Here is a 14,901-nt window from a genome sequence, read left to right on the forward strand (position 1 = left end):
GATGGCTGCTCAGGAAAGAGCCCTATTTTTTTTCCTGGTACAAGTAGAAGTGGAGTAAAAAAAAGACCAATTGCTGTACTGAAGGGAGTGACCTTTTAAAGGGGTAAGACAGAAATTCTGCAAGTGCCTTAAATCTTCGAAAGTATATGCTGCTGCTTGCATACTCAGAAACAGTCTGTTCTGTTTCAGGAATGAATCGCAGTATAATAGTTGGGTATGTTTGTGTTTTGGGCTTTTTTGAATGACTCATTCTCCCATAGAGGAATATTGTTAGTTCCTAACCCCATTTAAATCTTATGTTTTAATCATGTAATGTTTACGTTGTTACCATATAACAACATATGGCATAGTTTTATAAAATTTAACATTTTGGTTAAAAGGTCCGAATACTTGCTTTTACTAAACTTTTTTTTTTTTTTCTTTCTTTTCTCACAGTTCTGTTCCTGCTGGCTGAAAAATATCAGCGACCTACCTCAACGCATGGTCATCTAGCACTCCGTAACATCATTACCCCTCATGGTTCTTTAGTAAAGTAAAACTAGATTCCTTAGAGACAAACCAAGAAACTAATCTACTGTATCTGAGCAAATCAAGTTTTCAGAATACAAGAAAAATTCACAGGAAGTTGCCATTGTTTTGGAAGAATACAGGTTGCCCTCTACAGTGGTCTAGTCAAGGAAGTAGCATGAGCCCATTTTGAAGCACACTGAAGTACACTGTCACACTTTGGTTTTCTGCTGCACAGAGCCCACCTTTATCATTCCTCCCCTACGATCGGCTGAACAAGCTCAGCAATTACATCCTGTACAGTTATGCTACTCCCTACCAATACCATGTAGTCATTGTCCAATTGTACCCTCCCACCTGCCTCACGCCAGCCAAAGCCTGAGCCAATGCCAGCACACTGATCCACAGCAATGGCGTTCCTGTGCCGACGCATCAAAAAAGGCGGCTTTTAAGTCAGTACTGTTTCTTCAAAACTTCCTAAGTGAAGCATTCAATGGCTGGAAAAGTATTACGAGATAATATGAAATCCAACAACTCTAGTTGTCTCTGCGGACCTTCAACACACCCACGAGAAAAGTCAAGAGCATACCCTGTGGCAGAAAAATGGGATGCATATCCAGAATGGCACATGACTGCACAAAGGCAAAGCTATGAGAATGGACACCTGAATCAAAAAAGCTCCTTGATCAGAGGCCTGTTAAAAAAAAAAAAAAAGCCTATTACGAGAAAAAGCATACTAATACAGAACTTTTAGAATAGGTTTATTAGTCAACCACAATTATAAAATTTAAATATTTATACAGCAAGATGGAAAATTCTTAAGTAACCAAACACTCCAAACTATTTTGCTGCAGTATACAACAGGAATGGGTTTGTTTCTTTTACAAGTTGATCCAATATCATCCTTTTGTTACTCAATGACTTCTTAAAGGCATGTTTAATTTTGAGAATACATCTCACCTTTGTCAGTGCAATACACACAAAGAAAAAAATTCTAGATCATACTAAACTGATTCCAAAAATAAAAGAGAAAAAAAAAGGAAAAAAGGACAGGCACATTGAAGTCAGCTACTCCGTAAATAGCCTGTGGCTAATACTGTTTGCATGTGTTGCCATAGTTCAAAAGGTACAGATTAAAATGTTCCATGATACACAAACATAAATAACATGTTCCAAATGCTGTAGTTTGTTTTGCAAAACATGCATGAAGTTCCCCAAATTTTTTAAAATCTTCTGTACGAGAGAAGAAATACAAAGGCAGCCGGAAATGGAAGCATTCACAAACACCAGAATAAGGCCCTTCAGAGTTTTATATTTAAAGTAACTTGTTAAACCCCTTCATTCTCAGGTAACAGATTAAGAGGCCGAGATACACATCGTCTGCGAGGGTGAGGATACTGGAGGCTGGCAGTGTCAGCATCGCAAGAGTGCTCTATCAGAGGAGGAGGAGGAAGGAGCTGGGCATGACTGGACCATCTCGATCCAGCCCGTGGGGAATCCAGAGGGGGAAAGAAATACCTGAAACAATTAAGAAAGGAACAAAACACCAAAATAAAAAAAAACAAAAACAAAACAAACAAAACAAAACAAAACAGAAACAAAACAAGAAAAAGAGAAAGGTAGTAAATACAAGGAGAACCAAAGGGGAGAAAAGACATGCTGGAAAAAAAAAAAGGCTTTAGTATATCCATGCCAAAACCAATAGAACAAAATAGCAGAAATCAAGGCTTGTAATTCAAAACAAGACAAATCTGGAAACTGTTCTTTAAAGGAAAATAATACAGTCTTTTCCACTGAAACTCATATAAAAGAATACCATAATAATAACCCTAGTACACATTTTTACAAAAGAACAGATTGCTTTGGAAATCAAAAGGATGTTGTAGCACAGCTATTAACAGGCTTTCATTCTCCCAGAATTCCTGCCATTTGTTAACAGAGCTTTTTGTAACGCTTCATTTGCAACACAAAATATACATTAAATATTATCTAAGTACATTTTCTGCATATGCATCCAATTCAGAATAACTTCACAGCACTTCTAGAATAGAGGTAAAAACATCATTGTTTTTACAATACTTTAAATTTAATAATATACATTTTCAGAGAATAACTACTTTCAATGAAATACAATCTTTGTATGTATTTACATATTTCTGCAAAATCCTCATAGTAAATTTAAGCTTCCTGGTGAATGCAAGATTCAGCACTATGCCATTTCATCTAATTTTTCTTCCATTTTTATTAGAACTTACCCGTAATACTTGTGCATTTTAGTATAACTATATTAGATACCTACAGATGTTTTCTGTCTTGTTTACAGTTCTGTGGACTTACATAAAGGAACAGCTATACGGTTAATGAAATTATAGGACAATTCACAACAAGCTGCGTTTTGGTTTCAATCTTTGTATAGTTCAAGTATTTGCATGGGTTTTTTTTAGGATAGTATGCTTAGAGAATTTTAGTTACTTGATGGAATTATTACCATAGGAATGTACAAGTACAGATCAGAAAAAGTACTTCTCTTAAGATGAAGAAAGTATGACAGTACTTACAAAACATTTATTTGAAGTCATACTAAGGTATAAATGAAGCAATACCAAACTATTAAAAGCTACCATCTGTACAATTGTCAAAACACAGTTTTCTTATTCCTTTAAAACTAACAGTTTCATATATTACAAAGCAGTTACAAACTTGTCATGTTTAGGAATCTTAATCAAATGCTGAACACTATGAAACACAAACCAAATTAGTTATCAAAACAATTTTAATGAAAATTATTTTAATAGTCACTTCCCTCCTCCCACCCCAATCAAGGACAAAAATTCTCGTTTTTATTCAGGAACTAGTTTTCTAATTTGACAAGCTTTAAAAAAAAATGTTTTGATGGAAGTTTTGGGATTTGGGTTGTTGTTTGTTTGTGGTTTTTTTCCAAACAAGAAGCCTCTCCAAGTATTTTTTTATCAGGAGTTCCAACAGTATCAAACTGTGCGGGCTAGTACAAAAAACATACACAATGTGTTTTAAAAACGCTTTTTGAATAGCATTTAGTAGTTAGCAGGCTGCTGGTGTCTTGGGAGAGGTCAAACGGCGTTGGGGAGGGGAAAAAGGAGTTCGTTTTCCATTCCTGTGTGCATGCAACAAGCAGCAAAACACCAAAGTTACTCCCGTTAGCTTGGTATCAGCTCTGCTTTCTGTTAAAAAGGACATAATACAAATGGAGAATGGAAATTGTATCATAAATCTAGACACACAATTACATCAACATAACAATATAGCCCTACTGACTTATTTTCCAACAATCCACATCATCTGTTCTGAAACCATTTTGATTAGAAATCAAGTTTGGTGATTGTGTTTTAACAAAGTTTTCCAGAGCTGCCTATGCTTTAGCTGTTTTAAGTGTTTAAATGTATGGACACTGGAACATCCAGAGTCACTGACAAAATACATTCTGTGTAGCATACCAATTTAGACAAATGTCAGTAAATAAATCTTTATTATAAGTGTTAATACGTTAAAACAAAAGTTAGCAACTGTGCTTATGCAATTCAAGCCAATGTGATTATAAAAGAAAACGTAGTTAAGTGCATCTTTTTTATAATAAAGCTCAATCCTATGACAAGACATCGTACGTTTTGAAATTCCACAGCCACAGACTTAATTCTGTAACAAAACGTAAACTCCAAATTGGAGCCAAGACTAGTTTATTAAAAAACAAAACAAAACAAACACTTTCAAAATACAGAGCAACGGATGGAGTCTGAAACAATGCTAGAAGCTTCAGTTTCTCAACAGCTTACTACCAACTTCAGGGAGAGAAGAGGAGCAACCAATGGGGTGGGTAGGGTAGTCTTGCTGGCAGCAGCAGTGTCTTACATAAGGACACTGTGAAACCACACCCTATGCTACAGAGGTATAAAACAGCCTGTGTCTCCCTACAGGAGCCCAAGCAAATACAGCTACATAGCTCTGGAGATCACATTTCCAAGACAGGACTGCATTTCAGCATTTTTTTGCTAGACCGTTAAATAGCACCTGGCACCACATGACCAGTATCATTTTGGCCTCCTTCCTTGCTGGAGACTTGGCCCCTGACCACCTCTTGCTCTTCTATTTATCTTGTGAGGCAAATGTGAAAACCCTTCTCTCTTCAACGGAGCTAGGGATCTAGAAACCAGAACTGCCATTCAGGATTGACCACTGAAGCGGGGGCAAAGGCTACTCTCCAAAAGCAAACTGTCTTAGTACTTTACAGACGAGCATTTTAAAATGAAAAATGCACGTAGATGGAAATGGAGGCTATACTAAGGCCTTTAAGAGAAAAAAATAAAGGTGACCACGAAACTTGGAAGCTGCTAGTATGGAATTTGGTCCCATCTAGTCCTGACATAGGACACATCCTGTAGAGCGGATTGTGCACACTCCGCCATACAAACGTGGGGCTAAGCGTATTTCTAGATTTTGGCATGCACAAATTAAAATGGCTTTTAGAAGAGGAAATTAAATTTACCTACTAAACAGTAATTATTAGGGAATAAAAATATAACAGAGAAAGCAAATTAACCTGCAATAAGAATGCCATATGAAGAAGATTAAAAAAACCCAAAACTTTTATTCAATTGATGTTACACCTGCAAAAATGCAAGTAAACTAACACTAGTATGGGATTGTCGAAACCATACATTATGAAGTGTCTTTTCCTCCTTCCCTTCTGCTACAGTCAAAACCAGAATTTGTTGCTGGTATTTTTGCTTCACTTTTAAACATACATCTAAAATAAAAAGGCAGACATCCAGCAGTATGATGAAGTTTCCTTCTTGTTTGAAACTATTTCAGAAATTTTTTTTTAATAATGTGAAAAGACTAAAAGTGAAAATAGTTGTTTACATTGCTGATTTATACAGAATGATTCAGTATCGCTTACAGTTTTGTTTGTTTTCCTCTTATCAATGGCGTAACAGACACCATCACAGAGCAAAACTAGAAGAGCTTGTAGAAGTATGCATGCAATAAATGACATTGCACTTCAAAAAAACCACCAAAACCAAACACGAAAGCTAAGTGAAATTAAGACAATCCAGAGAAGAGACTATTTACTGAAATTCCATCTCTCTACTAATTAACCTACCTGCTGGCAGATGATCCATTTAGTGAATTCTGTAGACTTGTATTGGCTGAACCTAGAGAGGCATTAAAAATTCCCTGCTGAGAACTACCATTCACTGGACTCCCATTACCTTTCAGTATACCAGTACACTTCCAGTTGTCCATGTAGTTAGCTGCAAATACAGACAGAAAAAAACTGTTAGTGTCTCTTCTGAAGCTCAGCTTTTGATACAACTACGATGTTTCAACTGCTACACACCTAGCGTGAAACAGAATTGAGCTTCAATACCAATATATGAATCCCAAATAGCTAGGGATGTGGCCTTTAGCTGTCTGACATTCTCTGCCTATCCATGGTTTAACATTCAGTTTTGTTCGGTAGCAAGAATGAGTTTCCTTTAATCAAATACTGAGAAACAAATGAGACTGGATGAGGAAACTGCCACTGTTGTTTTTTGTTATGGCTTTTGGAAACTTAAACAGAAAAAAGGCCGGTTTGCCTGAACACTGTAACTGAATGTACGTTTTCTGGTTTTGGCAGCAAGCAAAGATACTAATGCAGTACATATATTAATTTTAAAAGTGACAACTTTACGTAGCTCTAGTCTGGTGAAACTATTTGAGAGTACAGTAACAACTATCCACAGCAGCCTAAATCATGCAAGTGTTCCAGCACAGACATTTATTTCCTTTTTCTGAAATGTAAATAGAAATACAAAAATCTATCATTCACAAATCTAAAATGAACTTTTACTCCAAAATTATTTTTTGAGTAAAATTTCTCAAATATATTCTGCATACAACAAAGCTAATCTATTTCAGGTGGGTGACCTTACCCTTCCAGAGTCTAACACAGCCATCATCACCAGAGGAGGCAAGCACTGTGCCTGTAATATTCCAGCTCACTCGCCACACCTGGGAGTTGTGATTATCAAACTGTGCCACAATATGAATTTCAAATTTTGTTAATCCTCCAGATGAAGTCAATTCCTTCCTGTTTAAGAGAAAAGCGATAGTTCTGCACACACCTGTTCAAAGGTCTGGGCTTGAACATGATGACCAAAAAAAAAAAAATATTACTAGGTCTTTCAAGGAGTTTATTATTACTAGATTAAGATTATTAAGAGGTATTCAGACAAAATTACAGACTTGCTCACAATCTTGTCACCTTAAACATCACACTGCTAAAAAACAATTCTGCACATGTTAAGTTACTACTTTTGCTTCGCAGATACTACTAAAATAAGACTACATAGTATGCACCACATCATACCGAACTATCTTCCTTTTAAGCTCACCTTAGAGGTTTTAGTGTGAAAATTCGTACATCTTTGGTTGCTACAGCTAAGATGTGGAAGGATCTTCCCAGATTTGGAGCAAATGCAATATCATGTACAGGATCTGTGACTGTCATCAGAGCTTCTGCTTTTGCATATTTCCTGTACAGCATAAGAAATTAACCTTTAATGCCATCAAAATTGCCAGTGAGGCAAATCATACAAACCAGATATAGTGGAACAGGGAAAAAGGGGTTAGTATACATGATGAGACTTGCAAAAATAAAATAAATTTAATTATAAGTAATAATTACAAGCTGATTTCTTCAGAAATTGAATATATCAGATACAGTAACTACTAAGAACAGTATAACAAAGTAAGGATTCCAGTACAAAGAACATTTTTGTCTACAGTTGGAAAAGGCAAATACAAAGATTCTTCCATTCAAAAATCTAAAGGGACTTTGTATCTCAGTAACTTACTACATTTTCTGTGCTTGTAAGCAGACTGCTATCTGCCTCCTTTATTGTTAATGTCCAGAGAACATTGTTGAAGTCAGGCATAAATCCACAAAATACCTTGGCTCCTTTCCCACACCAACCACCCTGAATGAAACCCAAGTTTTACGTCATCGTTTAATTGAAAGTGGTTGTGCACACACTTCCTGGCCTTTTCTGGATCTGAGTTCGTAACTGTACAAACTCAACTTTCACAGAACACTAGTAATTCACGGGACTTTGCCATTATAAATGTGCTTTTAAAGGTGTTTTAAGGTCACCTTGAACAAAACAGTGCCTAGTGCAACACAACTCAAGTTTCAACTTTGCCCTGTTGTGCAAAATTAAGCATATAAATTAGTAGAAGCAGAAACAACAACTCTCCCTGGCATTTCTGCCAGAACACTGGAATTTCTGCACGGAGATAGAAGGAAATTATCAATTTCATGTCTGTTAACATCAGTTACCATTCTGAGGTCTCCCTCTCTCTCTCACTTCCCATCCAATGCCTCAGAGACAGAATTGTTATTATTTACTACTCCACCCCACATCGAATGACAGGAGTAAAATAAAAGGCCGTACATTACAAACTATAAGATCTCACAAATGTTACGTGTTGTCATTTAGCATACCTGGTATTTTCATTATATTCATAAATTTGAACTTTAGCCAATATATTTGGGCTGTTGTCATCACTTCCTACAGCTATCATTGGAGAATGTGCTCGAGAGCTAAAAGGTGAAAACAAATACTGTTATTTACCAGTAAATACTGTTACAAATGATTCCATAGAAAGTACACCAAGCTATTTTTTAAATGCCAGACACATTATCTATAAAGAAAACAAAACACAACAAAAAAAACACAAGGAAATATGAGTACGTGCTGTTCAGTTACCAGTACAATCTCCATTCTGTTGTTTTGAAAGCCCACTTTATACACTGCCTAAGGTGAAATCATTAGGGAATGTCAAATGGCAATTCAAGATGAAGCTCTCAGAGAGCAGGATTGATTTCCTATATACATCTGCAGTCAAGTACTTGCTGCAACTTTCATGGCAGAGTCTGCATTCTTTGCAGTACTTTTAATGATTGATTTAGTGGGATTTCATTCAGGTTTTGGAAGAGGGATTAAAAAAGCTAAACGTAGATGAGTTCTAGTTTTTAAATCAATTTTTAACCTCATCCCATGCGTTAAATTGAAAGCCTGTACTCTGAACCTTCAGCACAGACTACTGCTAATGAATAGAAGAATAACTGGATCAGCAGGACACAGACGGCTACATCTGAAGAGAAAGCCATTGAGTATTCCTGGACAAATAGAACCCAAAGCAGTTCATCCCTGAATGGTTTTTCCTTCTTGTTACTGCTGGGGAGGATGTGAGATGGTAAGCAAAGGAGAACCTCTGCTTGTACATGTTCTTCCCCATGGGGACTATCCAATCAAACTCCTCTCTGATTCCTTCCTGTTCAAGAGGTTAAGTATATCATTGAGCCCCTGAGGATACAGCCAAAAGAACAACTCTTAGGCTTTGTATTTGTGCTAGCAAGACTGTTGTGGTTCCTAGTACTCTGTTGCACTGGCAAGGGTGCATGTCCTTGTTAGAGTTGTCAAAATTACCTGTTGCAACATCTTTCTTAAGGAAAGAAGAAAGAGACAGGAATTGTCCCTTTATAAACACTTTCTCTTACGATAATCCCAGTTAAGTTCTCTGGAATAAATAAAAGAGCACTCTGTAGCTCTTTAGCTCATTACTTGTTAAAAGTAATTAAGGTGGGAATGTTTCCTCACAGAGCACAGGAGGGCTTTTTGTAACACTTCTCTGGCTCCGCCAAACTTGCTTTATTAAAAGAAATGTTAGCAGCTTTCTTTCAGATCTAAGTAATGTACACTCAATCTTCTCCATGCATGTTTTATGATTTATTCTACAAAACTTCACAAGTAATTCTTTGGATCTTCTGCTTAAATAGTCATAAAGCAAAACCTAACGTTTTAATAACATACCTTGAAGGATTCCAAGAAATACAACTGCAGCTTAGCTTACACGAGATTTCATGCTGCAATGACCACTGACTGAGATTCATCACATCTGGAGCTTCGTAAATCCTTACAACTCCATCTGCTGAACAGGTTGCTAACATAAGACCCATATGTTTGGGAGCAAACTTCACATCTGTAACAGACGTCCTACTGTCTACTAGAGTGGTCCTCTTTACCTGCAAAGAAAAGCAGAACTCATTGAAGGAAATGCTAGAAATTTCCATCAAAAATTTATTCCCTAAGGAAGGCTAATGAAAGTCTGACAACACTGTTTCATAGGACCACTTACCTCTTTCATCAAGAACTAAAAAAAAAAAAAAAAATTAAAAAATAATCTTTATACATCAATGAATTGGAGAAATGACAGATCATTGCACTGATGCAATTTCAAGCATCGAGAGATACAGTGGTATCAAAGTTCTGATAACAGAGTTGTTTAGATTAGGCTCTTCAGAGGGAAAAAAAAAAACACACATACATGTAACATAAGCATAAAATACATCAGTATTGTCTACAGACAGTTTGAAACTGTCCATTCATACTGGTGACAATATTAACTACAATGCCCATCAAAACTGCTTTCTAATTTCAGTGCTGCTGAAGTTTCCCATAAAGCATTTCCCAACAGAAGTGACAAAACAAGTTTTTCTGATGAGGGAATGGGTGAATACAGCAGAAATTTGATAGGAAGATTAGCTAGAATGAAAGAGGAAAAAATTGTAAACATTTGTTTTTCAAGTTGTCTCCTCTCCTGCCAAGAAAGTATGAGTTTGAGCTGAAAACTATGCATCATAACTGCCTTCTGCACACGGACATCAGCTTGCATACCCCAGTGGGTGCCAAAGGTCCTGACAACCCAACTTGTCACAAATATGTATTTTAATGTTAGAAAACTTTAGTGGAAAGTAGAAAACTGCAGATATTTTAGCAAGCTAAACCAAAACAAAACATTAGATGCAGAAATACTATACTGAGGTGTATAAGATTACACACGAAGAAGAGCTGCAAAATAATCTGTTGAGATTCAAAATTCCCTTGATTAAATGCTACCCAGAAAATCCACTTCCAAGCAAACCGTTTCCACAAAAAACTTGATCTATTGTTTGAAAGATGAAAAAGAACAGCATGAGATAGTTTCAAAGAAGCTCTTGTCACAGAAGAAAAACCCCACAACTTTAATTCTACTGTACGTGTAAATTCATGTCTGCAAGTTGTTTGCCAGGGAACATCTTATTAAGAAACACCAATAGTAATGACATTAATTGGCCTGAATGTTGCCATTTAGCTGTTTCGTCCGAATGCCTTAAAAACGCTTCCTCTATATTGAAATATTGCCACAAATTAACAATTTTATAGGCAAAATCAGGAAGATATTATATTAAGAGAAGAAAAGAGGGTGCTTTCCCTGTTTCAGGAATAGAAAATACGTTACAAAACCAGCGATGTCCAGTAACTCAGTGTTTGGGACAATTTTCATGTTCAGCCTTCAGTTTAATTCTGGAATTTAAACAGTTTAAAGCTTCAGCCCATTATCATCAGCAAACAAATCAATGAGGCACAGTAAATCTGTTTATACGAGAACATGCAGAAACTGTAATTAATATGTTAAAGCCTCACCCAGTGACTCTGGCCTCGGAGCTTATCATTTGACTCTCCCACTATTTCTTCCCATACAGCTGCTGTTCTGTCGAAAGAGCAGGAAGCCAGGACCTGCCCAAATTCAGGATGGGCCCATGTCACACGCCACACAGATCCACTATGTGTCTGCAAGAGAACGCCAAAACACTACAGAGGAACGTACTTTTGGATTAATCCAAGCGATCATACATTTTCATGACCTTCTGCAGAAGCGAATTCCAGGAAGTAGTAAGACTAATCCTGTGAAACTTATCTGTTCTTTTATAAAGCTCCAAGTCACACAGTAGCTGTTGCATTTGTGTATTCCTATAAGCACTGCAAAGTTTTGTTGCTGTTAACGCTTAAAAGGTAATTATTACAAGTGTATTACAAAGTATTATTTATTACTCCTTAAACCATAAATTCCAAGCCAAGGTTCTGCCTTGACATAAAAAAAATACTGCTTTACGTTTTCAGCCACTTCCATGCTCACTTCTAGCTTGCCTGTACTTCTCCAAAGCATATGCGGTGCATTACTGACAATCTCCTTTTTTACATGAAACTCCTCTTTCACACTTAGTCAACTTAACGATTCTTTTCTTAGAGAAGAGGAATTCAAAAGCTTCACTTGCATTTCCATTTACAGGGATTACTGTATTGCGGTCCTATTACATACGAGTTCAAGGACAATTCAGAAGCTGAATGCACTAATTATTCCGATGAAGCAGAGTGGCTATACGGCACAGTTCTCAGCAAGGTTTGGGGAAAAAAAAAAATAGAGGTCAGATGTCGTAACATTTAATAGCCAGACCTCTTCCTTTTTCTTTTCTCTTCCTTTTTTTTTTGTCTTACAGTATTCAAAAAGTAACTATTCAATTAAAAATGAAGGTACTGTTTTCCAACTCCCTAAACACCAGTTACTGCTATGTTTACTGGTAACAAAGGCCGCCAACATAACTAAGTACTAATAATTCAAGACTGCACGCTAGCCTCTGCTTTAAGCGAGAGGCATTAGAGATGTTTTATAAAAGCAGAGAAAAAGTATTTTACCGTAAGAAATGCAGGATCTGCAACAAACCAAAAGTATTCCTACTCCACAGGTCAGCAAAAAAAAAAGTATCCTTCTTCAAAAACAAAGGAGAAATCATAGTTATAAGTGTGTAATTTTTATAAATACGAACCTTCCAGCTGGCAGTGCAATGCCAATCCCCATTTTCACTTTTGTCCCAGACCTATTAAGAAATCAAAACACAGTCATAAAATTTGTATATAAAGCTTACTCAGTAGTGCTACAAAACACAGTCATTAAAAAAAAAAAATATATAAACACACACCACTAAACATTTTCATCTGGAAAACCCTACCTGGCTCCAGTACACAACTGCACTTGTTGCACACAAGTCCTGTACTCAACCTTGAAAATATCTCCACTACAGGCAGGCAGAGGAGGAATGCTGCAAAACTCACTATTGTGTGAAGTCTATCTTTTCAGAAACAATAAATTATGCATAGAAGACAAATCATTACAATTCTCAACACTTCATTCACTGTTCCATGAGTAATGCTACTCACATTCGTTCTAGAGCCCTAATGGACCTCACCACAGCACGTGCTCAGATCTGGCTGCAAAACCCTGATGTGGCTCCTAGCAATTATCCCACAGACAGAGCAGGACAGTAAAATAAGATCAAGCTAGTGGGGAATCATCAGACCTTTCTTCTGTTTCTAATGCTTCTGCCTTGATTTCTACCCACAGGCAAGTCACCTTCTTTTCTCTTGATTTCCCATACATCTGCATGACTTTTTTTTCTGAAAAATTGTGAAGAAAGCCATGAACATAACCAGATGAAAGACACCTCTAGAAGAACCCTGGCATCCGCTCCTATTTGTCACGCGCTCACTATGCAACTTTAAAGTCACCTCACTTTTGCCATTCTGGATCTCCAACACCACCTCAGTTGTTATCACCTCGGGCCAACTTCATAACTTCTCCCCGCCTGCTACTCTGCAGGGCCCACCTAGTGACAACGGGACCAACACCAGATACACCACTGCTTTACAAGTGTCGTAAAACTGTAGTTGGAACAAAAGTTCTTAAGACAGTGTCATCAAGGACACTGTTAGGATTGGAAAGTAATGTTATATTGCTAAAGAACACAGTTTTTGAGTTCTACCTACCTCTTTCTTAAGAACATTCTTTTTCGGCTGCAAGTTTTACATAGTCCAGACCAAACACTGACATGGTTTTGGCTTACTTTTTGGGGGACGTTTGTTTGGTGGTGGTGGTGGTGGTTTTTAATACGTGGTCAAGAAGAAGGAGCTGCTTGCTTGTTTTTGAGCCTGATCTACATTTGACATAGCTTTCTATGATAAAGCAGTTTTCTCAACCATTTACCTGGTCTAACAAAAGATACGACTGCTCTCTGCAAATTACGTCTGTTAAATCTAGCCTGAACTCCTGAATTTTTGCCCATCTTCTCACTACGCAAAACAACAAAAAAAAAGTGTAAAACGCTATTAACTTTTCATTTACTATTATTTTATTTCCTCTAAAGGAATGTAAAAATTAAGGTTTCTAGTATTTTACCGTTTCCCTAATCTGCCAGAGCACACGCAGAACATTCCAGCCTTTTGCTTATCGGCACTTCATTACGAAGCAGTAGCTTCTTCCCTTAGTGCCCTTAAATCCAGGTTTTCGGTTGAACCCACCAACGCGGCACTGCCAGAGCCACAACACTTTAAGGACGTTTTCCCAACTGCAGCAAGGAGCCGAAGAGAAGTTGTGTTTTTACGCGCGTTTGTGTACACGCGCGTACACAGGCAACGCGCACGATGCGCGAACGCCTCCCGGCTCCACAGCCCGCGCCGCCGCAGGCCGGTACCACTCGCGCTCCGGGAGCTCCCGCAGAACGTGCCCGCGGCGGAACGCGGGCGCCCAGCGCGGCCCTTCGCTCGCCGGCCCCGGCGGAGCGGAACGGAGCGCAGCGGTACGAGCCCCCGCCGCCCCGAGGCCCGGGCCCGCAGCGAGGGGGAACGCTGAACCCCGGCCGCGCCCCGGCGCCCGCCCGGTAGGCCGCGCCCCGCCGGTGCCGCGCTGCCGCCAGCAGCCGCCGCGACACCCCGCCAGCACCAGGCCCGGCAGCTCCCGCTCACTTTGACGCTCTGGTCGCTGGAGCAGGTCGCCATGCGCCGCCCGTGGAAGTCGAAGGAGACATCGTGGATGAGGTCGCGGTGATCCGCCGCGATGCTGCGCGCCACGAACATCGCTGCGCGCCGCGACGCCCGCCCGACCCAGGCGCGCGCCCTCCTCACGCGGCGGGGCGGGGCGGGGCCACGGGCCGCCGCCGGCTCGCGCGCAGCCGCTGGAGCTCGCCGCGCGCGCTGGCTGCCCCGCGCGTGCGCGCTCCTTCCCACCGCCGAGCAACGTGCGGTCGGGCTCCGCGGGAGCGCGCGCGCTCCGTCACCCCCGCCGAGCAGAGGGGCGGGGGCGGAGTGGTGCCTCGTGCTCGGCTGCCCCCGCCCCGCCGCCAGGCTGAGGGAGGTGCTGCGGAGGCGGCGGGACGGGACGGGCTGCCCGGTGCTGGGGGAGAGGGCTGCGTCCCGACGGAGGAAGCTCCCGCGGCGCCACGCCCGGCCGCGGCGTGGACCCCCCCCCCCCCCGGTGCCCAGCCCGGGTCGGGCGGTCTACTCCGTGCTCGGGTGCGCTGAGGGCTGCGGGTGCGGCCCATCCAGCCCCCCGGCCTCCTGCTCCGCCCTGCACACAGCGCCGTGGGCCGGGCTGCCGAGCCAGCCGGAACGGGTTGACATACGGAATTGATGGCGGTTGATAGCGAGCGCGGCCATGGCC

At 40.0% G+C, this 14,901-nt stretch overlaps 1 protein-coding gene across 2 annotated transcripts; it reads right to left on the reverse strand.

Moving 5' to 3' along the window:
* Positions 1-1,251: 1,251 nt before the first annotated feature.
* On the reverse strand, positions 1,252-14,333 carry SEH1L (SEH1 like nucleoporin). 2 transcript variants are annotated; one of them, XM_086608549.1, is made up of 9 exons: positions 14,208-14,333; positions 12,236-12,286; positions 11,055-11,201; positions 9,402-9,613; positions 8,030-8,128; positions 6,921-7,061; positions 6,459-6,616; positions 5,645-5,795; positions 1,252-2,025 (listed from the first exon to the last, which is right to left on the reverse strand). In XM_086608549.1, the coding sequence occupies exons 1-9, from the start codon at positions 14,316-14,318 to the stop codon at positions 1,836-1,838; spliced, it is 1,260 nt and encodes a 419-aa protein (XP_086464675.1). In that variant the 5' UTR covers positions 14,319-14,333; the 3' UTR covers positions 1,252-1,835. The 2 variants fall into 2 exon arrangements, with proteins under 2 accessions (XP_086464675.1, XP_086464676.1); XM_086608550.1 differs by having other exon boundaries at positions 1,983-3,707.
* Between the last annotated feature and the right edge of the window lie 568 nt (positions 14,334-14,901).

The sequence above is a fragment of the Tauraco erythrolophus genome, chromosome 3, assembly GCF_009769465.1.
Source record: "Tauraco erythrolophus isolate bTauEry1 chromosome 3, bTauEry1.pri, whole genome shotgun sequence".
NCBI classification, from domain to species: domain Eukaryota; kingdom Metazoa; phylum Chordata; class Aves; order Musophagiformes; family Musophagidae; genus Tauraco; species Tauraco erythrolophus.

What these genes read in the sequence shown, in the direction of transcription:
- SEH1L (XM_086608549.1), bottom strand. Translation starts at nt 14,318, where the DNA reads ATGTTCGTGGCGCGCAGCATCGCGGCGGATCACCGCGACCTCATCCAC. An exon ending in ATTGCACTGCCAGCTGGAAG is followed by an intron (nt 11,202 to 12,235) that starts GTTCGTATTTAT and finishes GTTCTCTTGCAG; the next exon opens with ACACATAGTGGATCTGTGTG. An exon ending in TTCACACTAAAACCTCTAAG is followed by an intron (nt 6,617 to 6,920) that starts GTGAGCTTAAAA and finishes TCTCTTAAACAG; the next exon opens with GAAGGAATTGACTTCATCTG.